The 24,889-nt window shown below is 37.3% G+C and overlaps 1 protein-coding gene across 2 annotated transcripts in view; it reads left to right on the top strand.

Annotated features, from left to right (window-relative positions):
* Positions 1-2,556: 2,556 nt before the first annotated feature.
* Positions 2,557-24,889, top strand: part of IMMP2L (inner mitochondrial membrane peptidase subunit 2) — a 497,636-nt gene continuing 475,303 nt past the window's right edge. Inside the window, exons 1-3 of one of the 2 annotated variants that reach the window (XM_074901547.1) lie at positions 2,557-2,612; positions 12,630-12,767; positions 19,511-19,612. In XM_074901547.1, coding sequence (XP_074757648.1) covers positions 12,633-12,767; positions 19,511-19,612 — 237 coding nt within the window. In that variant the 5' untranslated portion in view covers positions 2,557-2,612; positions 12,630-12,632. Of the gene's footprint in view, positions 2,613-3,225; positions 3,436-12,629; positions 12,768-19,510; positions 19,615-24,889 lie in introns of those variants that run through there. The other variant, XM_074901548.1, reaches the window with a different exon arrangement.

Raw genomic sequence — 24,889 nt, 5'->3', positions numbered from 1 at the left:
ATCATTTTGCAGCTGGTAACTTTAGTATCAGCTTTGATAAATATCACTTTATCTACAAATAAATGAAGAATAAGAATGGATATTTCCTGCTAGTTGTTTAGCACATGCATATTTCAAACTGAAGGAAACTGCTGATAAGCCATCATTTGATCTTGAGAGGTTTACAGAAAAAGTCTTTAATCGGAGAAGGGTTTTGGCTCAAGAGTTTCAGTGGGAAATATTCCATATCATCAGCTCTGAATACACAGGAACATCCAGGCACATTCCCGGAAGATGCTTCTCTAACGTTAGAATTGAAAGTATAATATCATGTACTGTAGCAATATTTTTGAGCATTTTGTGAAGATTTCCCAGTTAAAATTTCTATATTATGGGTGATGAAAATGAAGATGGTGGATACCAGTGGCCAAATACGGTATTTATTCCCACACAATGCACTGAAAACCTTATTGTAGAATATTACCATAAGCAAACAACTCAAATGTTTAAGAAATAATGCATTAAATTAACATCAATGTTAGTATGAATTATTTGATTGCAAAGGTAATCCTTATCTAAAAATGTGTCAACGGAAAACAAAAAATGAAATAGGGTAAGTATTGCTTTACACTAGGTAACAAATATGTTGGCATCACGCTGTTATTTCAGGAAACAAAATCACACTGAAGCTAATTCTGTTTTTTGAGAAAATGTTGTTTTAAGCATTAAAAGCTGTAAGCATTGCTGAAAAGTTCAGATTTGACAAGAGGCTGGGCATGTTGTGTTAGGAATAGTGTGTAACAATACATTTTATAATTACGTATACATAATTCAAGAGCCTTGTACTAAAAAATGGTCTTAGAGTGTGTCTTCCAATTCAGTTCATTAATAAGTACTTTATGGTATTGCCTACTACGATAGTTGATTCCTTGTCTCAAAAACTGTGGAAAAGATATTTTACCTCTGTAAAAAGACATGATCAGACTATAGACAATGATGCATTTATACTTTCATAGCTGAGTTTCAAAGGGAAGATAATTTCAATTATAAACAATTTTATATTTGAACTTAAAAATAATATTTTAATAACAAATTAGAAAGAAATGACTGCAGAGTCAGGCAGAGGTGTCACCTTATATTTTTCTGACAGTGGCCTGATGAGTAGAAGTATCTCCCAGAATCCAGTTAGGGACTCCCTGAGTGTCAGGTAGTTTCTGTGTGCATAATAACCCTTAATGGATTTCTCTGCCATGAACTTGGTACATGAATTACCTGAAGGTACATGAATTACCTGGAAAAACCTCCTGCTTCAGAGTATACTGGCACCTGCACTTGTTATGGCAGCTGATAAAAACAACCAACCACTCTGACTGTGGGATCACAAACCCTAGTTTACCCATTGGCACTAGACAGGGAAAATCAACCTCTGTTCTCAAACATAGGATGGGAAGTACAATGCAGCTAGTTCGGACGTGCAGCAGCTGTGGTTGCCATCAGTCCAGCTGAAATCTGGTATGCACTAGGAACCTAATTATCTCAACAAAATCCAGAGTTTTTCTGTGTGGATTACAATCTATGCAATTTACAGAATTGGTTTACCCTTAAGAATCATGTAAAGCCTCCAAATACACATTAATATTCAAACTAGTTTATTTTTATCCAACTACTGAAAAACGGGCACAACAGTAGAGTCCTTGTGTATTTGGATCTCCACTGTTGTAAGGGGCCTCAGGCAGGAATGCACCCAAGGATACAATGGCTGTAAAGGGCCACAGACAAGAATGCACCCAAGGACAGAATTTGTGCAGCTCTGATGGGTACATCCTGGGGAGAGTAGATAAACCGGCAGACACCTGTTGAAACCAAGATAAGGAACCAGAGAAACTCTACAAACAGAGCAATGAGCCAAAACCTTTTATGAAAGAAAGAGTCAGAGTTCATGGAAAGGACACTAAGAGACACCTCTTCAACAACCACTAGGGACCACCACAGAAGCCCCTCAGAGACCCTTCCCCGATTTTAGTATGCTTGCACAATGTATGAATTAGATTCCCTGGGAATAGCCGGGTACTTCTTGGAAATTACGTATTTCTTTATTTTATTGTATATGGGGAGTGTGCCTTTGTCCTTTGGTGTGCACGGTAGGTGGGGCGATGCCGCATGCACCCAGCGCTGTAATGCAGAGAACGCCAGCTTCTTAATGCTACCGTGGTGTGGAGAGGCATATTCCCGATTTTGGTGCCACCACCACCACTGGAGACCATGCTGCAGCAATCCAACAGCCTCAAGTTTTTGGGGACTCTTACACAAACAGACGCTTAGAAGAGATCAGACCAAGAACGTTTTTTTGTTTATTTTTTCCACAGCGGGCCTAGTCTGCTGTACGTCTGGCACGAGGTACCCCAGGCAGGCCATACCGCCCGCAGCCGAGCGCCCCTCGCACCGCACTGGGAGCTTTGCTGGTCACAGCCGGGGCCGGTCCCGGGCCGCCGTTCGCGGGGCCGGGGGGGGTAGGGCCCGGCGGGGCCCGCAGCCTCCGCCCGGCGCCGCCGCAGCCGCTAACCCACGTGACCGCGAGCGGCTGGCGCGCGCGGAGGCGCTGGCGGCCCGCCCCCCGCTGGAGGGAGCGCAGGGTGAGCGGGCAGGGCCGGCGCGCGGAGCGACGGGAGCCGGGCGGGCTCAGAGCGCCGAGAGTCGGGGCGGGGAACGGGCGGCGGGGCGAGGAGGGGAGGGCGGCCAGTCTCATGGCGGAGGAGGAGGAGGGAGCGGCGACTGGCGCTCGGACGGAGGGGGGGTGTGGGCTGTGTGTGTAAGCGGCACCTGCGGCCCGGGAGGCTCGGCCGCCAGCCCGTCCCCGGCCAGGCTGGCGCCAGGCGCTCGGTGCCGCCCTCTCGCCCGCCCCTCCCGCCCGCGCGAGCCGCCGGCGGCCGTTGGGCGGGGCGGGTGCCGTGTCTCTGCGCGGGGGACCGCGGGGCCGGACGCGGCGAGCTGGGCTCTCCGCCGCCGGGGATGGGGGAATTCTGCCCCGGCAGAGCCGCCCCGCGTTTGGGGCCAGGCGGCCTCAGGAGCCGCCCGCTCGGTGACGACACTGGCAGCGGCGCTGGCGGGAGCGCGGCGTAATGACGAGCTCGGGAGGGCGGGCGGGGCCCGCCTGGGCACTGCCCCCGCGGCCTGGCGGCGGCCCGCCGGAGGCCCGGCGTGTCCCCACTGCCCGCTCGCGGGGCCCGGCCCTGCGCTGCCGCCGCTGTGTGGCGTCGGGGTCCTCCCTTTTCCTCCTCTCCTGCAAGTTACCGAGATACTAATTCCCAGGGGGAAGGGGCTGGATTAAAAAGAAGTGGCAAGGCTAATGGTGTGGAGCAGTGTTCTGCTCTGTAGCGTTTTTCCGGTCGTGATTGAAAGGGGGGAACTCGTGGCCACACTGCAAGGTAGAACTGAAGCACTGAGAACGGCATTTGGGTGCGTAGGAGGGAACAGAGGCTTGAAAACGACACTGTGGTTGTGCTTCCCGGTTCACTTGCATTTTGTCTGGAACTGGGACTTCTGCTGTGCACTGGTTTTGGTCTTTGACTGGATGCAATTCTTATTTAATGTATTTTCCTGCTTTATTTCTCTCATATATTTGTCCTATGAGGACTATGGTTAATGGCAGTTGTCCAGTATCCTGATGGAGTGGCTGCCCTGATACCCTACATCCTGGACACCTGAGGGACAAATTATTATTTTGGTCTTTAATGATAGAACTCATCATAAAGTGGCTGCTTTTCCATGTCTGGTTCTTGTTCTTCACTCTTCTTAGTTTAATGCTTCTCTGTATAAAGGCCAGAATACCTGAAGCTGAAAAGATTCAGCCAGTTCCTAAACGTATCTCTGTGGTGTTCTTAATGTTTTTAAGGAAAATTACTTTTTTTGGAAGTCAGTGGAAAACTTACATAGATAAAGTGCAGCTGAACACCAAATAGACTCTAGCCTTGTAATACATTTTAATTAGCCAGTATTCCATTGTGATTTTTTTTTTTTTTGGTATTACATTGTTGAATTGGAATTAATTGAGTACACCGAGATGCCAAAAAAGGAGAGAGGTGATATATGAAGCTGCTTTAGATAGATTTAGTCTGCCTAGCTAACTTTCTTGTACCAGCACATTTTTCTTTTCTTCCTAAGAAGCATACATCACACATACTTGTTCATTGTTCTGTTGTTGACAGATAGAAATTTGTCAATAGAATATGCTTGGAAGACAAAACCTCTTGGGGATCTTCACGTTAAATTTAATAATTTCTCTGGAAGACTTTAGAATTATACCTAGTTGTTCAATATGCAGCTTTGTAACTGAATCCATGTGCATTTTGTAAAATTGTAACTTTTTAAACTACTGTGATTGGGAGATTTCTAAGTTTTCCATTTCTTTTACTTTTAAAATTATGGATTCTTCTGTTTAACTTCTAATTTGTTACCAAAATAAATTTGTTCGGAATTGATGGGAAGTAACTGTACACATGGTATAGTAGTGGGTGATATCCAGATTCATGAGAATAATACTTGAATCGTGCTGAACAATAATATTAAGATTCAAATGGTTTCACAGGCACAGTTGAAATTTTGTGTTGGGACCTTTGTAAGTTGACCAGTGTGCTACAGATTCCAGCTGTTTTTGGAACACCTGGATCCTTATGTGTATGGTTTAGCTGTGTTGTTTTGTTTATTCTTCAGACCTGAGAAATTTATATGGCAGTTGAAGTTGTCACAAATCCCAAACTCAAAATCAATATGGTGGTGAATGGTTATTACAGAGTACACTAGGTACACTCTTCGGAAGTCCCACAGTGACCTCTAATGTTCAAGGATAAAACCTGAGTTGTTAAAGGAAGTTATTTTTGGAAGGCATAATTTTGCATATTAGTTTATACATTTAGTTTATTAATATGCCACAGACAGTAGATAGTGAGCAGTTGGTTCATCAGGTCTTACTGCTAGATTTCATGGCAATGTTATGTTGGGGAGTCAGTTCTAATTCCCCCCCTGTTTTGAGCAAGTATGCACAAAGCCTTCTTTATGGTTGTCATGGGAGAACTAGTTATTTTTGTAAAGTACACTGAAAATGGAAAACACCTTTCAAATATTAAAAGCATTCTCTCTGTTCTTTCTTTTGGAATTTATTCATGTCATAAATATTGTCAGTTATTATTCTGTCCTTATACTCAATGTATACTTGCACATTTGAAAGACTTGTAGCTGAGAAACTTGGTTTTTGTATATACTGATATGATTTTCCATTGGCCTAGAAGAAACTTTCCTGTTCTGTACTAAATCCAAATGCAGAAACTTCTAGAGAGTTTGTTTCTGACAATGTTATATAAGAGGCCTAAGAATAACAGCATTCAACTCAAAACATGACTATTAAGTATTCATATAACATTCAGTATTTTGGTTAAAATGGAATATTTCCTCTTTTTTTATTTGTTTGTTTTTTGTCTTTGCCTAAGTTTGAATCTGGGCAACCACAACTAACAGCAAGTTTCATGGTACTTGAAAGAATCCAGAGAGTTGACTAGATAAACGTGAAAATTAATTACAAATCAAAGGTTATGCTATCGTTTACTGTAAATATAATTTGTGAATTCGGTGAGCTTGGAAGCAACACCTCATTTATGCAGTCTACTCGAGACCGAAACATAAAAGCAGCTGTTGGTTGTTTTTAAAGGGCACTTCAATTTATAAAATTAACTTACTTTGCATGCATTGAATCTTTAAGCTGAAAGACAACACAGAACTTTCAGTTGCAAGAAGCTAAATAGGTGTTATGTTGTTCACTTGTGTTCCAAAATGGATGTATTTAGTACTTTCCTTTATGTACACTGTATGCTAATGATTATTAGTTTCTTTGAAGATACAGAAGCGAGTAAAACCAATTATTTTATCTTTTCTGTTAGAACAGCTGTTACTCTTCCAGTCACTTGTGTGATAGTACTTGAAGACTTTGCGTTACATCTTAAGTTTAAATGCTCTGAAAAGATCCAATTTATAACAATAACTGATCTTTTTTGTATTGCAATACCCATAGAAAAATGATCGTGTTGCTTTTCCATTTCTTGATTGCTTAAGTGTGTAAAATAGAATCCTGAATAACTTCTCAGAACTGAGGGGTGTCTGATTACTCTCTATTCTGAACTAGTTGTTAATTACTGAGAGTAATTTTCATCTACAGTTGAATTTTCTTCCACTTTTGCTTTATATTTGAAGAGAGAAACATTTTGTTTGGAAATACAAGATTGTCCATGAGGGTAAAATTCATGTCCTTGAGATACAAAATTAATTTGTAAGATAAGCAATGTGAATTTCTTGCCGGTTACAACTAACATGTGGACTGAGCCTTTGTGCATGAGATCAATCCCAGTGATGGGGTGAACTAATACTCAATTAAAAGAAGAATCTGTTCCATATTAAACTGATCTTTTTTCCCAGTAATAATTCTGTGATAGGTTAGGTTGCTGATTGTTGTGGTTTAAACTTTTTTGTTGTGATGTGGTTTGTAAGCTGAAAAAGTTCGTTGTGCTGATCTATTTTTGTCAGTTTCTGGGAACTTCTATGTATGTTACAGCTCTGAGAAGATTACAAAACTGTATTTTTATTGTTGCTTTTCTGCATTGTGGTGTACTGGAAAAGAATTTGCATATTTCATAGTGATGGGAGCTATTACATGGAAATCACAATTGATTAATTCAAATTAAGGAATAAGAAAAGGGTATATAATGGAGTTGAGGCTAACGCAATGCTGCTTTGTATTTGGAACAAGCAAAACATCAAGGTATCAGGACAAAATGTCTAACCTAGGAGAAACAGAACGGCAGAGCATGGCAGAGCATACATGTGACATACTGAGACTGTTGACTGGGTTAGGATTTGCTGCTTCACTAATACAAGAGTCATTTCCATATATGTCATTTCCAAACTCACAATACAGTGGTATTGTTTGGTGACTGAATGCCAGGGGAATATGGGGAGATTAATATGATGGAGGAGTACTGTGAGGAAAACCTGTGTGTAGAGTATAAATACATTAATGGAATAGAAATGTCACCACTATGGTGGAATAATACCAGGATGGAGTTGTCTTTATTGAAGGACAAATGAGGGCTCCTTCTGGAACTAGATGATGTTTTTAAATTAAAACTTAAATTGATGGATCTATTTTGATTATTTTTAACTGAAAACTTACATGGACTAATCTATTTTGATTTTTCTGTGGCATTCATCACCATCATACCTGTGTGCATCAGCCTGTACTTGGATAAATTTCTATGAATTAAATTAGTGTACTGAAAAGTCTGTATACTTACACCATTACAAAAATCACTGTAATGTAAAGTTATTGAAATACACAATTAAAGTGGGAAATGCGGGTCAGGTTGCATGGCAGTAGTTTGGTCTGGCCCAATATCATGAAAGGCTATAGAAAATGCACATGCTATAAAGATCACACAAATTCTGATACTGAGCAGCATCCTGTTCGTCAAAATTGTTAGACCAGGTATAACCTTGTCTTCAAGTTGTACCAGTCTGAAAACAAAAGCTTTTGTGCTCAATTTTATATTTCATAGGGTGCCAACAGAACTGGGATTATTCATGTGTTCTGGTATTTTCTGTTATGAAAGTCTTCCTTGTTTTCAAACCATATATGCCTGATCTGTAGTGCGATGCCACTGATTTACAGAAAAATGCATGTTGCGATTAACGAGGAGCTGGTTATTTCAATGGATTATGGAACTGTGTATAGTATAGTTACTAATTTCTGAACTAGATCAAATAGATCCTTTCAAGCTAACATAGCAGTCTTGGCTGGGTGGTTGTTTTGCATACAGATTGTAATTCCTTCCTTCCTGTTCCCTCATATGCCTTCTTGTAGAAGCACATCAGGGGCCGTTTTATTTCCTTTTGTGGAAGACTGCTAATGCCTTGTTTTTACAGCTATTTTTCCTATCATACTTCTGTGGGTAATTTTTAAGTACCTAGATTTGCAAATATATTGTAACCTGGGGCTTTCTGAATGTTACTTGATGATTTTCTGCAGGCTGTTTGATAAACAGCATCTTCTAATGTGCAGGCAAGTGTAAGAAAAAATAAACATTTTATACATAGAGAGCTATCTAAATAACATCTCTGCTCCATATGTTGTAGTACCCACGAGAGGCTCATTATAATCCCTGGACCTTTTGTGCACCAAATACTTCAGTCCAGATAATGCTGTGCTCCATCTGCCTTGATCTCTGAGCTGCACAATGTGAAATTCTTAATGCTTTGACCTGCTATATGCTAGCATTTTTGATCTTGGATTTTTCTTGTCCATGTTGCCGTTTCAAACAAGTTTTCAAGGTTGCTGCTTTGAAGTTTGTCAGTTCTACTGATTTATTCTGTTTTTTTCCCTAAACCAAGTGTAATTTACAAATGCTGAGAAGTGTATGCATCTCTAAATTATTTTTTCTGTGTTTTATGTGTTTGGTTTTGTTGTGCCATCTTTTAAGTGTTGTGATTTGTTGATCTTATTCAAGGTGTCACTGACTGGGCAGAGATCCAGAAATATGTATTGGTTAAATTATTTTTTTCAGCAAAGAACCTTCACTTGCTTCACTGACATGCATTTAAACTTGCTGTCAGCATAAACTAGACACTGCACTGGATTTCAGAATTTCACTCTGGAAACATGGTGCTCTTAAAATATTTTAGAAGTCTTTTGATTTTTACATACCGGAGAGTTCCATGCGGTATTATTAAACATTGATAATTCACAGAGATCTTATTTTTAGGAAGCATTTGAACTGTTACTTACTGATTTATTACTTCAATGAATTTACAATTCTAAAATAGTCTATATGATTACCATCTTTTCATGTTTATATCTTAGGAAGTCATGCTGTGTCTTTCAAACTTGTTAGCATATTTTTATATACCTATGAAATAATTAGCGTCTTGCCCTTTTTGTTGAGTGTTACAAGTTTTCCAAGAAAATAGTTAATTTGAGCACGTTGAGGTTATAAAATATAATTTCTGAGGGCAGAGTATTATCTCCAGGAGTGATAGCTATCTAATGTTTTCTTTATTTTTAAACAAATACTCTAACGAGAAAATTACTTTTTTTTTTTTTTTTTTTTAAAATGTAAGGATCTGTGTTGTGTCAACCCTTTACCACCCTAAATTATTTCTTACAGTAAATGCTTCTTATTACTTTTCTCCCTTCTTTTCTCCTAAGACCACCTAAGTAAAAAATATAAAGTATAAATAAAACATTGCACATTTTAATCAAACAGTATTTATCACTTGAGGATTATCCATTCATGTGCACGGTTACTGGCAGAAGATAGTACTGCAAAGTGTCTTTCTGCTGCCTACATTTAAGCTCTCCCCCTGTGGCAATGCAAGACAACTTGAAGCCCCTCTTACTGAAAGAGTGGTGAGTAACCTTCCATTTACTGGCAGTTGGATGATGAACTATTGTGCCAACAGTCGCATGGCAACTCTACGTGTGCGTGTACTTTCCCAGTGTTAAATGCTTGTCTGTGCTTTTTGGAGGGGAGAGATTTTGAAATAGACCTGGCGAAGATGTGTACACTCTTCAGTGAGATACTGACATGTTCTTAGCCTTGTGTTGAAAATATTTTGTTGTATGGAAGGACTTAATCTTAAAGATGGATTTGTTATTCTCAAACTGTTTAAACTGTGGTGTGTGTATAGTTGCAATCTTGGGAAGAAGGCCTTCTGCAGTAGAGTAATCTACTTGCCTGCTCAGTTTGTGTCCTGGGGAGAAGTTGTCCTTTACTGTGAGAGGTGGGGGAGCAGGAAACTTTCAGGATGTAGCGAGTGACTCGAAATTAAGGATTCATCTTGATGTGGATGGAAAGTAAAACCAGTGGTTTGATCACTTGCCTAGTAGAGGAAGGGAGGAAGGAAAAAAAATACTTCAGGGCAAATAGACAAGTCCTTCAGCACAACAGCTGTTGTTGGCTTTGGTGGCTTTGCAAATCAATTGCTTGTAGAGGTGATGTTGGTGGTTTTCCCCTGTTCTTTATTCATACTGTGCCTTGTAATACTGCATGTGTCCAAACCCAGAGAAATAGAAGCTGAACTCCCAGCTTTGTCCACAGCCGCTTAATACTCCTGGTGTGGCCTTGACCAAGTGATGTACTAAGAATGTAGCATTTAGTCTTAACTGTTTTAACGTCTCTGCTAGACTCTCCGTCACTATTAATTAGCTTGTAGTTCTAGAAGCATATGGTTGCTCTCCTGTGGATTGCCTGACCAATTGCTTTTCTTCAGATACTAGATTTTTCTGTAGATGCCAGCATGGGGCTTTTGCAAGAAGTTTATAGTAAGATCTGTCAGTGGATTTAATAGAAGGGATGGGGTGAACATTCATGCTTCATTATTAATAAAAATAGGTTTGACTATGAGAAATTTAAAGAGTAAGTTTTTCTGATTTCTTAAAGTTTTTAAAAAAATTTCTAAAATCAGTCATATTGTGATACATGTCAGGCATTGTCTTTCAGCTCAAAGAGTGACTGCAGGGAACGTGGTGAACATGTTTGTGGGTAAGGTCTCAAAATTGTATTTTTGGGGCTGATACTGCTGTTAGAGTGGAGGAGGTCTGAGATATGCCAGACCTCATAGCAGAGGAGTAGAATTCCAGCCAGAATACTTGAGAGGCGAAGTTCAAAATCAGTAGGTTGGGAGAAGAGTATTAAGGTTTATGAAATGCTATATTATTAAACGGTAGACAAAAACCTCATTTTTAGAGATTCTGTTTTTATGTGGAATAGTTCTAAAGGTAAATCTACCTAACAGTCTCTTTTGGTGGATTGATTCCAGTAAGAGGTTCTTAAATGATAAGCTGAAAGGAAAGCATTTTAACATTTGTATTGAATTGATGAGGTTTTTATTCTGTTTCACAACCTATTTAAACTTTTTAATGAAAACTGTTGATGCAAATAGAAAATGTTTCCATGAAATGTACAGAAAGAACATATAATCCAATTACAAGCATTAAGTACCTTTGGAATTTTTAATAGTTAAACTTACGAGCAAGAGTTATAGATGGTGGTGAAGTATTTCCGTTTAGGAAAAAAAAAAGAGATTTAAAACATTCTGAAGGTGAATGTCAGAAGTAATAGTAAAGATGTTCCTGTCTTTTAGAAGACAGATCTTGTCATTGCAAAGATATTAGTATCTACAAAGAATTTTAGTGAAGAATATGCTGATGGGTTACTTTGTAGACCCAGCTTTCCTCTCTTAAAGTGTAATTGTTTATGGAATTAAAAAGCTGTATCTGTTGCAGAAATAGTACTGTTTCATCAGAGTGATCTGAATTTGTATTTTGCTTACAAATAGTTAATCACATATTTCTGAAAATGCAACATAGAAAAAATGATCATATAGTGAAATTCTATATATTCTGTTTGTGAAAGGATTGAATGAAACTGCATGTATCTATGTTTTGCATTACTTTGGTTGAAAAATAATTCTGTATTCTTGAATATAATCACACTGAAAGGCTCAAAAGTTCAGGTCACAGTCTGTTTTGTCCTTCTTTTACTATCTGTCAGAGTTAGGATGTGGTAGAGGGAGCAGGGACTCCACAAACTGATTTTGTATGGGGTCTACCAGGGATTCATTAGGTAGAAACATCAGTGTAAATTGTATTTGCCAGTAGGTGAAGGGCAGCATTTCTTATAATGAAACTGCGGTTACATAGTCTTGTACCTTTGCAGCAGTACCTGGATATTCAGCTTGCTTTTCGGAGGTATAACTAGTACAATCAAATGATTTGTGTTTCAGTGTACTTTGTAGATATTTTTAAACAATGTTCAGGGTTAAATAAACAGATGGGATATAGCACAATAAATGGTGAGTTGGAGTGGTATAGTCCCATGTATCATTACTTAGGTGCTCAGTCTGCCAATATTTTAACTTTTAACTTTCCGAGATAGTAGTGAACAAGGAGTCATTGTGTTACTGTGCGTCCCTGTGACATGCATGACAATTTGAATTGATTTTACATGTTTGCAGTTACCACAAGTGTGGAAATGATGCATTTGTGCATTTTTATTTGTGAAACTATTTAATAAAGAAGTTATACTGTGTTGCAAATCGTCAGCTTTTCCTTACGTAACACAATCTGGTTTTGGGGATCACAAATTAATTATTATCAGTGTGTGGAAATAAAATGATTTACATAATTTTTATTGTAAACTCCAACTGAATGGTCTGTAATTGGTTGTTTCAATCTAGTTGTTTGGGTTTTTTTTAAGAAATACATAATTAGAATTTTGTCTGGTTACATCATTTTGCTTCTTGCTTAGCTGAACTGTTATTGAGTCATTTTTATCAAGTACTTCTGCTACCACAGGATCACAAGAAGTGGTCACATTAGCTAAAGGGTAAATGTCAAGTATCAAGCTCTCTTCTGTAGAGTTTTAAATTCTGATGAAGATTTCTGTTCTTTTTCATTCTCATGTGCACATTCATTTTTTTTTCACTGTGGATATTGGGAGAACCTAACAGATAAAATAATTAATTTGTTCTTGCTCCTCTTGAATTACTGCTGTGTTGTTGTTATTTAAAATTTGTTTTATAACTTTTTCCATTTTCTTTGTATTTTTCAGATTATGGCACGGGCTCAAGGTTTGGGGAAGAGATACATTAAAGCCTTTTTTAAAGGTTTCTTTGTTGCTGTTCCCGTAACGGTGACTTTCTTGGATAGAGTTGCCTGTGTAGCAAGGGTGGAAGGAGCATCAATGCAGGTATTGCTGGAAATATTTCTTGTCTCTCAGGAAATTAAAAAGTCACTGTCCACTGACAATAGTAAGGTGGAAGAAAATATTTTTTTCAATTGTTACTAAATGATCACATTGTAGTATGGAATAGTTTAATGTTGACTTTGCTAAACAAATACTTTTATGATGTAAAAAGAAAAGCTTTTGAGAACAAACTTGCCAAAATTCTGTCTCAGTAAAAAGAAATTATATAGATGAGTAGTGTTAAAGAGATATATATATTTTTTTTTTTATCTTCCTAGTCATTTAGAAATAAATATTTGTTTTTTTAGCACCTTTTGTCTCTTGGGTTTGAATTGATGATTTACAAAGAGGCTTTATTAATTTTTACTAGCTGTATTATAGTAATTATAAGGCAAAACTGGTTCTTGCTATACTTGCTCTTACTAATGAACAAGTATTGCGCCATTTCAGTGAAGAATACTGGAAAAGGGGTGAACTTAATACCAATACCTGTGCTTATCAGGACTTAAGTATCAGTTCACTGTTTTTATGATACTTTTGTTATACTGAATACAGTGTAAGCAGATAAATGTAATTAGGCTGTGCAACATTTAGAAGCTAAATAAATACTCATGATAGTGAAGAGCTACTTTTTTTCCTCTGTTACTGGGACTTGAAAAATATATGTTGTAATGTAGTTAGCCTATTTTTGTATGGTTACTTTGCATTTTAAATCATATGAACTGTGTATTGCTGTGCATCACCACTGATAACTATAATTTATCTTGTTCCAGTGTTGCAATATTCCTGTTAGCAAAGCTAAAGATTTGATTCTCAAAGCCAAGCCCTCTTTTCTGATTATCTGAGTAAGCTCAGAATCTTCAAGAAAGGTTTCACAGCAATCAAGACCAGCTGCTGGAGTTTGAATTGTGCAGCAGTCATGCAGTCAAAATGTGGGCTAGAACCTGGGCTTGCTTGATTTGTGTTTAATGCTATAAAAAGCATGAGGTGAGGAGGAGGGAATAGCAAGGTGGTGTTGTGCCTTTTGTGTCAGTTTGTAGTCTGGTGTTTAACCTCTGTCAGGAAACCTCAGCTGGTCTAGAAGGCTCTGACCTCAAGAACAGGGACCAAAGTAAAATCATCATACTCCAGTAATTCTGCAATCCAAGATCAGAAGTTAGAGGTGTCACATCATTGATGACCAGTCAAAAGTAGGAGAATCTTACGGTTTACAGTTGCAGAGCCAGAAATTAGCTCTCAAAAGGAGGAGAGGAGTGGAAAGCTGGGAAAACCAGCTTCATTCTCTTTTTAATATCTTGAGACAGGAGAACTTGAAATATACCACAGCATTGTGAAGTACAAAATCAACCAGATGAATACAACTCCCCCGTTTTCTGTCTCCTCATTTTTTGCTTCTGTTAGGATCTAGAGTCATATGAAGCATTCAAGATGCAGATGCATCTTGGATTTTATGGTTTTAGTGTTTTTTGGGGGGTATTGGTTGTCTGGCTGCTTTGTGTTGTTTTTTTCCTTGTTCCTACTAGTGAGCATAACGAGCATTTAATTTTTGAAGGTTGTTTTTTTAGCGTGCCACATTGCCTTTCATTGTTTGGTCTTCTCTGTCTCTGTCATAATGTTCTGTTTGACATCCATTCTTGTTTGGATAGTTTTATCTCAGTAGCTGGAAAGAAATTTTCTAGGTTTCCCTACTTCACAAGTTTGTTCAGCCCCTCTGGTCAAGACCTAAATTTTCTGTTTCCTTTGAAGTCAAAGTCTCAAGTGTTAGGGAGTGCTCTGGTATTGTTCTGGAGTGTTGCTTCTATACTCACTTGAAGGACATAGTGGACTGTGGCTACCCCATGGAAGATTTGAAAAACATTACAGTTACTTGTTGAGATTTATTCAACCTGACAAAGAAGGGTATGCATTCTTCGTAGTGGCTAGGGAAAGCAATATTTATTCACTGGGTGATTAAAAGCTTTTCCCCTGATGTGTCTGTTGATTAAGCATTCCCTCTGTTGATTGAAGTATTGGTAGCTTAAAAGCTCACATTTCTAATTTCACTGACATTACAGTGTCTGTGAAATTATCTCTCTGGTTTTATTCTGGACTGTAGCACTGAAATAGAAGTTTGTTTTAAACTTCTATGCATAGGGATATTTTTCAGACTACAAAAAACCCACTTCCTAGTGCTTTTAATAAGATACTAATTTCCTTGCCAAGATTTATTAGACGCCTAACTAAGTCTAACAAGGACATAATTATAAGGAATGTATCCCTCTCTCTTGCACAGTAGGCTGAAAGAGTACTGGTCATTGTGTTGCAAATCTGTCTACCTGCTGTATTCTCTGAAATGATATATGTTGAATGGATCTGAAAGCTATGGGTGTGAGGGAGAGTGAAGTTCAGTCAGCATGTACTCATGTATCCTTTAATCATATGCTTCCAGTAATATTTTGTTTCAGTTTGAAGATATCATGGTATGATTCCCAATAATTTGTTTGTAATAGACCTCTAAAATGTCTAGTTGGCTTTGTGTACTCATCATTGTGGTTCCTGCTGAGCCTGAAATTAAAAGTTCTGACAAGAAGCAAGGAATAAATATTTCTGTGTCATGCTCGTTCTCCTACACTCATTCTCTGTTCCACGGTCTCTCCCTTCTCACTTTCTGCTTGTGGTTTGGACCAGCCTTACTGCTGCGTCATAGTTACTGACGATGGTAATACTTTTTGACACCCTGGCAAGCATGCTGAATAAAGGTTCTAATGAAAATAGAAATTTTCTGATTTATTCCAAATCAGTTAAGACAGACTTCATGTATTTCATTGTCTCAAGCTGATCCTGTGTTTCTACAGTGCTTTCAGCCATCTGTCATAATTTTTTCACTTGTGCTGACTTCCGTATATATGGGTATTATCTCTAACCTATAGGGAATAACTGTGAACTGTTGCAGTTTATAATTTTAACATTTAAAAATTGTTTCATTACCTTCTTTCTTCTTTCCAAAATGACTTTTTTTTAATTCTCACATGAGGTGATTTTGTTGCTTAGGATTTTACAGACTAATGTGCTCATCTAGCATTTTGTTAATAGTGGGTTTTGAGTGAGTTGTAATCTGTTTACCACACTGAATGTGACACAACTGCTAATATGATTTCTTAATTGGCTGTTGTGAATTTCTTGAGATTCTTTTTCTAATGCTGGCTGTGTAGTTTAAAATGTTTGTTATCATATGGACATCTTGATATCCAGTTATGTTTTCTTCTATTGAGTTTCATTGCTTGTCTGGTATTACGAACTCTTTGTACATAACGATGTGGAAAAGGGAATCCCCCATGGATATATAAATTTGTAAATTCATTAAATCAAATGGACTGTTTTCAAGTGAGGTGGAAGATGGGAGCATATGTGCAATTTGATATGCAAGTTCTATTGCAAACAGCTCAATACCAAGGATTATAGCAAGTGGCCTGACCAGCGATCTCTGACGAAGCATGCTTGTTTCGGCAGCAAACATTATTGAATGTTTTATTCCATTATGTGTAATAGTATTTGTAATTATTCTGTGGCAGTTTCTCCTAACTTTATTATTAGGATTACTGTACCTAAGCCTGTGAGCTCAAGTGAATATTCTTTCTGTTCCCCAAGCTATAAGCAAATAAGTGTGACCTTCTGGTATTCACTAGCAGCAGCATAACAACTATCAAGTTAATCATTATTTATAGTAGAAGGGCATGCTTTTACCCTCCTACTTATGGAACCCTGTGTCCTGTGAGGCTTCGTCGTATGGCTGGGGATCTCAATTTGCATGCTTTTAGCATTAGATTAGTTAGTAATTGGAAAGAGTGAATGTTCTGTGACTTCTGCACCACAGTTCTAAATTAAGACCTGTGTGTCTCAGTTGTAGCAGGCTATTATGCCAAGAACTTGGGCGAACAAGTTACAATGCTTGAAGCTAGAGGAAGGAAGAAGCCCCTGTATTGTTTTGTTTCTGATAAAAGTAAAGAGCTCTTGTGAGCTTATTGTTGACTATTTTTCAGAAGCTATATTTTTGTTTTGCTGGACCTGAGACTTTACTACTAGTAGAAATGTCATGGGGAATAAGTTGTCTCTGAACACAGTGCACTGAATTCTTTCTATACTTTTTGTTGTGGAATCACAATGTATGCTACTGCTGAAAAATTTAGAGGATTTTTTTTTTAATGGAATAATATAATTGTTGATGTAGAATGAAAGTTGCCTCATTCTAGTTTTCCTTACATTTGTTCTACCAAGATAATATTTTTGTCTGTGCATTTTGAGTATGTCAGGTTGTTTTGTGGGTAAGAAAAAAATATTCTACATTGTCATATTTCTCTCAAACAATTCTAATATGTAATGGCTTGGATAACCACTGTCAAAACCACATGAGCAATGTATTGTTAAAAACAGGCAGCAATATGGTACTACATTTAGAGTACTTCAAGTTAAAAAGATTATGCAATATCTAAATGTATTTAAACTCTAAAACATTTCCTTTGTTTAAATACAGGTAACAGTAGGAGTCAACTGGGATAATGCAACTAGGGCAATACTGTAACTACTTGATGTATTTCTCTGTAAGATGAAGTTGGTATAGATTTAGTTGAGGGAATTGTTTGTGAACACTCATGTATTCTAAGTATCAGCTGTGAAATACATTGTCTTTTGGAGCAGTGAGTTTAAAATTTCTATTTGTTTTGACCTTCTCTTTTGGCCTTCTAAGGTACATAGTTTTGAGTACCAAGCAGTTTACTTTTTTAGAATATACCATATGTATGATTCCTGCTTTGTAAGACTGGCCTCTTTGCTTTATATTTAGTACCGTTGCTAGCTTCTGACCCATATGTGCCTGCATTTGGTAAAACAAGTATGACTGAATTGTTTGTGAATTTGTATGTAAAGATACTATCCTTTGGTGGAAGATGCTATGAAGGTGGAAAATAATTCTGCAAAAATCCTGAATAAAAAAAAAAATAATCAAATGTCTGCTAATTAGCTCCTGTTTTTTTTATTTTTTTAATTTTTTTTTTTAATTTATGTGGCTCTTGCAGTGAATAGACTCTAGTAGATAAAATAGCAAGGAGTGTTAATATACTTATAGCTTAGACTCAGACTGTATCTCTGTGGATGTTCAGGTGATCTTTGATCTGCAGACTTTGCTTGACTAGAAATTTGTGCTATAGTAACTAGCCTTGTTTGCTGTTTAACTAAACAAATGTCGCTTCCCCCCTCCCACCCCCGTCATATCTATTCTTTTGACCTATCGTATTGCTTACAGTTCATGTGAATTACACCTACTCAGGACCCCAGCAAATCAGTACTTCTTGCACATTCAAAAGCTAGTTTTTCACAAGTCCCGTTGGTCTTTATCAACCAGTCTGGTTAGCAAAGAAAAGATGAATGAGGAAACTGTAGTAATGAGATATCAGCACTTTTAAATCACTTCTGAAGTTAAAAATAAATACTAAGTATCCATCCTGGTTTGGGAGCATAGTTTTACTGAATGAAAATACAATGAAATTTATCACTGTGTAATTGTGTTCAGAACAGTTAATTTCAGTCCTGTACTCCGGTTGGTTTGCTCATCAAAGGTACAGTCAGTCTGGGAAGGGTAATCTCAGCAGTGAAAGTCTGGTGGTACATGTGGAGGGCCAATTTGTACTGTAGCGTGAACATTGAAAACCTCTTCTAGAAAAAACTCACCCAAATTTTAGCAAATATTGCAGCTATCATACCTATAAATGAGGGGCTGACTAGTCTCAGTGCTCTGCTTTATTATATATGTCACCTAAGTCCAGAGTTTAAATTACAGGTCATCTGCTGGCCAGTTTGGAGATACCATAATTGTATTTGAAGAGTCTGAAAGAGCTTATTGAGAAATAAGCTATCAAAAGACAAGTCTGGATTACTCTTAAATACTTTGTCAGGTAAAAAGAGTATTTGTATTGAAATAACTCCTGCAGAAATCTATGAGGATACTACTGTGATGGGCTACTTCCTTCCTTTGCTGTTCCCGATGGCTGAACTCAGAGCCAGCAATGATCAGGTACCCTGATTTGTACCACGTCACACAAAATAATTATGTATGGTTCTGTGTACCTCCTAACACTCTACTAATTAATTACTTGGATATTTTAATGTTGAGGTTAGTGAACAGTCTCATTTCACTGTATGGTTCTGTGAGAGTTCAGTCTTCTTTGTATCCCGGTATGGAAGGCCCACATTTACTGGCAGTGGCTGTATGTTCTGTATATAGGTGTAGGGTTTGGCTTTTTTTTCCCTTTGCAAAGGGTGCCGAGATAAATATTGTTACAAGTTTGTATTTCATTTTTAGTGTGTTATGTTTGTATAACTAGTAAGATGCATGCAGAAAGTTTACTTTTTCTGGGAATTAGTGTTCTTGGTTCTCCTTCATTTTTAATATTAAATGATAAGCAATGAAGGCAATCACTTCTTTTCATCAGGCTTGTCGTAAGTATGTATCCTGTGTAATATAGTTTGTATGCAATAGTGCATTGAAGATGTGAACTACATTTGTCATAAATTAATGATGTGTAACATGACATTTAATAAAGAAATATATTTCCCAGAGTACAAGAGATTTTTGGTCCTTTTGTAGAAAGTGGGTACATTGTTACTGATTTTAATGGATTTCACCTGTTGATGGAATGAGAGTTAGGTGAAAGGTTCATAGAGGAAATGTAGATCTAAAGCTGGGTTGTTTTTTTTCCCCCCACTCCTCTCAGCCTTCTTTGAATCCTGGGGGAAGACAAGCATCTGATGTAGTACTCTTGAACCAGTGGAGCATTCGAAATTATGATGTACAACGTGGGGACATTGTGTCATTGGTGTAAGTAATTTTGCATACATTTCAATACATGCTTATATAAATGTTGATCTCTCAGTATTTCATATTTAATATAGAATACTGTAAGTATATATATGAATAAGGAACATAAAAATTTTAATAATGTGTTATTGTTATTCCTATAATCAGTTTTCAAAACTCAGATGTTCAAAGAATGCATTAACAAGTTTTTACTTGAAAGGAATGCAGTGTAAGATATTATTTGATACAGGATATATGTGTACCAAAACTGCCAAGAAAAAAGAGCTGTGAGATGAAGAGAGAAAATAGATAAAGCATTATGTGGCTATGCCGTCATATTTGTGAGAAAAATAGTGTTTCTTTACCAATTAATATTAACTTTTTTTCTCCCTGGAGAAATATGACTACTGAATAAAATTTTAAATAAGATCACAAGGATTCAACTGTCTATAAAAAACAAATGTAGAAAAAAATTTTACAAATATAATGGGGAGGTCTATGTATCAAGCCAAAAGGTGGCAGTGTTTCGCTGTTGAAAATATACAAAACAAGTAGAGGACAGAAACTCCATTTTAGCCTTAATGTAATAAAGAAATGGAATGTCAAAATGTGTATAACTGACACAATGATATAATACATACTCATATTACATGCTTGGGTAGTTTAGGCTTAAGGTTCTACTTTTATAAGTGAAACGCACAATATGTAGATTGTAACAGAACTGTCTGGAAGCTATGTTGTCTGGCTTCCTTTTTGTCATTATCTCTCTTCTAATTGTCCCATGTTTTTCTCCACCTCTTCACTGTAGTGGTAATTTTTATTACTGGTAATTTGTATTATCACTACCAGCTCTTAAAGCAAACTTTCTCATGTAGTCTTCTTTTGTTGGAAACTTAAAATTACTTTATGGTCTGTCTTACTGTCTGGCATGTAAGATTTTCTGTAAATGGTCTAGCTACAAATATGAATTTATTCATGTTTGCAACACCTGATATTGCAAAATGACTCCAATTCCAGGTCACTTAGTCACTGCTTGTAAAATTTGATTCTGCCTGTGTGTGCATCCCTCTGCCCAAGTCATGCTCTGGTGACTGTTAAAACAGTGAATGTAACTGATTAGTAATTAATAGACTGAACAGAAGATGAGCATGTCTGATCAGAAAACTGCATGAATAGTTTAATTCTTATTATACTTCTGGAAGGTTTGTGGTACCATCTTAATCATCTGCATTAATTGCTTTCACTTTTCTGTATGTTTGGGCATGATAGCTAATATTTTAGATGCTGTTGGCTTTTTGTATGTTTTGAAAATTTTGCCTGTTACTGGTGGTGGAGCTTATGTACACCCATATGGCAGAAGTCACGTTGTATTTATGCACTTTATTGAGGTTTTTCTTAATCTTTGGGGAAGTACACTGAATAATCAGACTAGAACATTCAAAAATTTCTTTAAGAACAATACAAAGGAAGTTAATGTAACAATCTGTTGAATAGTTTTGATATGAAAATACTGAAGGATATTTTATATATTGGTAACAACTTTTAAGTTGTTAAGTACTTCATGATATGGGTTCGTTAGAAGCAGCTTTGGCCTACTAGCTTATTGTGATGTAAAGTTTTTAATTGTGTGGTAAAGACTTGCAGGATATAGTGTCTAGATGTGATTTTTGTATCCAAGTGAGTCGTTTGAGACAACTTTTGGTACGTGAAACTTTAGTTGTGTAAAAGGTTAACATTTTTATTCTTTTCATTTAGATGGTTTACCTATGATTTCTATAACTCACTAGTGAATAGATATCCTATGTATACACATTAGTTTTACTTGTGTCAGAGTAGAAAATAGCTACGAGGTTGTGGGAGGGTGGTGTTTTGCAAAGCAAGAGCTGAGGTCAGATATTCCTTCGTGGCAGTTTGATGAGGGCCATCCAAACTCTTTGCTTTCTTCATGCATCAGAAATACTGTGTCATTCTGGATGGGTGCTTGTGCTGGTTTAGGCTCTGGTGGGACCAGAGACCACGTTGCCGTTGTCCCTCCCCTACCCTCAGACACAAGTAGGGCACAAACCCTGGGGTTGAAATAAGGAGAAATTTAATACAACAGTGTAATAAACAATCTGAATAACAACAATAGCAATAACAACAACAATAAACAGTAATAACAGTGAACAAGCCAAAAGATATACAGAGAAATAGCGCAATGGACACAGCCAGCCCGCCGCACGTGCTTCCCGCGACAAGCGCCACAAAGGAAAAGCTTCCCACGCTGCCACGCCGGACCTGACGTCAGCATGGTATGAATAACCCGGCTGGAGATCCCTTCTCCGTGCTGGGGAAACTTAACCCTATCCTAGCTGAACCAGGACAGTTCTGTTTCTATCGTAGTTCTTAAAAGGGATTGTTGAGATCCCTTCTGGCAAAGTCCAGCTGGCCAACAGCCAAACCTTGGAGCAAAGAGATGAGTTAATTTTGGTTATCCCTGGATGCCCCAAGAGAGGATCAATCAGCCTGTGAGTATGCTTGTGATACTGCTTGCAGATCCAAAAGTTTTTCCTCTCTCATCTAATCTAGTTCTTGACAAACGTCTATATATATTTGCTATTTTCTGACTTTGATTACAAATGAGCACCCTGTCCCCAAGCACTTGGTGGCGTTTGTCTGGTTAAGGTATTAATGAAGACTGCATGTTTATGCAAACATGTCATGTGTCTCTGTCATCCTTGTCTCTACATCTGATGTAGGTGTAACTATGCATCACAACCACAACTGTGAAGTTAGCCACCCTGTGTGCACACACATACATATACCTGGTTTTAGACATGACATTTAAATGACATCAGTCCTTTGAAGTATGATATTAAAGTCAGATAAAACCAATGGAGTGAATAAGTTGACAGCAAAGAACAATTTGTTTACTTGCAGTTTAGAGCTTTACAAATAGTTAAATGTCACCTCAGCTTTTTAGAAGATGTTTTCAGTTAACTTTTTCCTTTTAGCTCAAATTCATGTTTATTGATACCAAAATTAAGAGACCTCAGTGTTAGATATTATAAGTTTTGAACTCACATTCAGAACTAAGTGAAATTAATATCATCCTTAATTTGATCACTTGCTTGAGTGCTTAATTTAGATACTGCTATATGACTGGGACTTAATAAATTAAAAAATCAAAACAGGAATATTTTTTCAATAAATAATTTTGGTTATTACGTGTTCCTGAATAGTACCTTTGCATCTCTTAATAGACTTTTTTTTGGCATGTGTTTATTTTCTTTGTTTTGGAAATGCATTTATTTCTCTTCGAAGAGAGAACATAGTCATGTAGCACATAGGGTCATCTTTAAAAGATAAATTAATGCATATTTTTGCCATGCAGACCTTGGTCTTTCAATAACTTTTGTGGTGAAGTGGGCATTTTCTTCTGTAAGATCTCTGCTGTGGTAGATACCAACAGTTATGTAGAGCTTTGTCAGGTATTGCGGAATGAGTTACAAGGTGAGTAGCCTTCTCCCAGCTGGTTTTACTCTGTACAGTTTGTGTGCCCAACAGCATTGTAGCTATAGCGGTGTGCATCAGTGTGGGCTGTACAGCTCATGCAGGTGCTTGGGAATATATGCTGCAATTCTACTACCTGGTAGTAATGGAGATAGTGTTCTTCTATTGCATATTAATGGACTTTTTTGCCAATTTACCTATATGTAATTTGATTTCTACTGTGTACAAATCCAGGCACTGTTCTAAAAAGGTGTTGTCAAAGAGTGATTTATAGCTCTAGAATTAATTTTCCTTGCCTCCACTGAAAACCTTATCCTGATTGTAAAATCGTGCCCTCTTTTTATTCCAAAATTTCTGTCTCAATGTAGAAAAAAATCATTGTAACATGTAGAAGATTGCAAAATCAGTATGTGTATGTAGAATGGGTGTTCTATCGATATGACAAAATTTAAGTAAGCTTTTGAAATGAATGCACAACAGTATTAATTCAGACATTTAAAATGTTTTTTAGATAAAGTTTGGACACTGTCTTGTTCTTGGTTAATAGATTTTTAACAGAGGCTTTAACAATGACTGCAGTATAAATAGGGCTGTTAGATTTTGAATGATGAAATTTCAAGGTTGTAAATATTCACAGATTCTAATTTTAGCATTTGGAGGTTGTGTTAACTTCTGTAACAGAAGACACTCCAAGGTGTGTCTGAGAGCAGGAACCGACTTGCTGGGTCGGTTGCTAGGTGTCCCTCCATTTCTAATTTAGAACATGTGCTTTTATGTTAAATAAAAATAGCTGTGCTCATTTAATCTGGAAAAAGATTGAGAACCAATGCTGTTTGTTCCATACATTCTGAACGGTAACATGCTTGTAAAATTTTGAACTACAGTAGCTAAATGGAAATGGGCAGTATATTTAAAAACATGTTTTTGAAGGTCAACTATAATAAAAAGGAAATAAATGTATGTTTTGTCAGCTTCTTTTAAATTCTTATATAGAAGCCTAATTGCTTTAAGTACAAACCCAACTCTTTACATAGAAAATTCCTTGACATTTAAAAAAAATCCCCATACTTCCTGTCTTCTGTTTTGATGAATAATATTAAGTGGCTTCTGTCACTGCTTCTTCTGACTGTAAGATTATGTTCAGGCCTTTCAGCCTGTGTAAGGATATGTGTGTTTGAGCTCTGAAAAATTCAGTGCAAATGAACATTCTGGAGGTACTGCATGGGAGGTTGTCTGCAGCGGTGTCTGTTACTGACATCTGTTCAGAAATGAGACTCGGAAAAGATAGTTGCCATGATGATTTTATGTGATGGTTCAGCAAGTTTCAGCCTATTCACACAAACCTGAAAAATCCAAATTTTGAAGGAATGTGGTCCTGCTCAGTTGATGGAAACAAGAGAGTTCTCAGATGATGCAAAGTAAATATACAATATTCATAAAATACCACTAAATGGAATTTCATTAATAAGACTAGCCTAGTAAAATAAGAATCAGGAATAAGGTATTTATTGAAGGAACTGCCTTGAATTTGAATCAGTAGTTGTAATTATGAAAAGACTTTCTACTAAATTCTGATAGATGTAACATGAACGGATATTTAACTATTCTTGCATTATTTTTAAGAAAACTTCTTTCTGACTAAAATTCTGAACAACTTTTTAAGAATACCTCTGCTTGACCTTCTTAAATCTTCCAATTTCTATTCTATTTTTGTTTGTGTTTAGGTCCCTGTACCAAGTCATCTGTCTTCTGGCAGGTAGGACACTGCAAAGGAGGTTGTGTTGACACAGAAGCTAAATAATCA

This window comes from Athene noctua, chromosome 3, assembly GCF_965140245.1.
Source record: "Athene noctua chromosome 3, bAthNoc1.hap1.1, whole genome shotgun sequence".
NCBI classification, from domain to species: domain Eukaryota; kingdom Metazoa; phylum Chordata; class Aves; order Strigiformes; family Strigidae; genus Athene; species Athene noctua.
The sequence above is the reverse complement of the archived record's forward strand: the minus strand, read 5'-3'. Positions and strand labels throughout refer to the sequence as shown.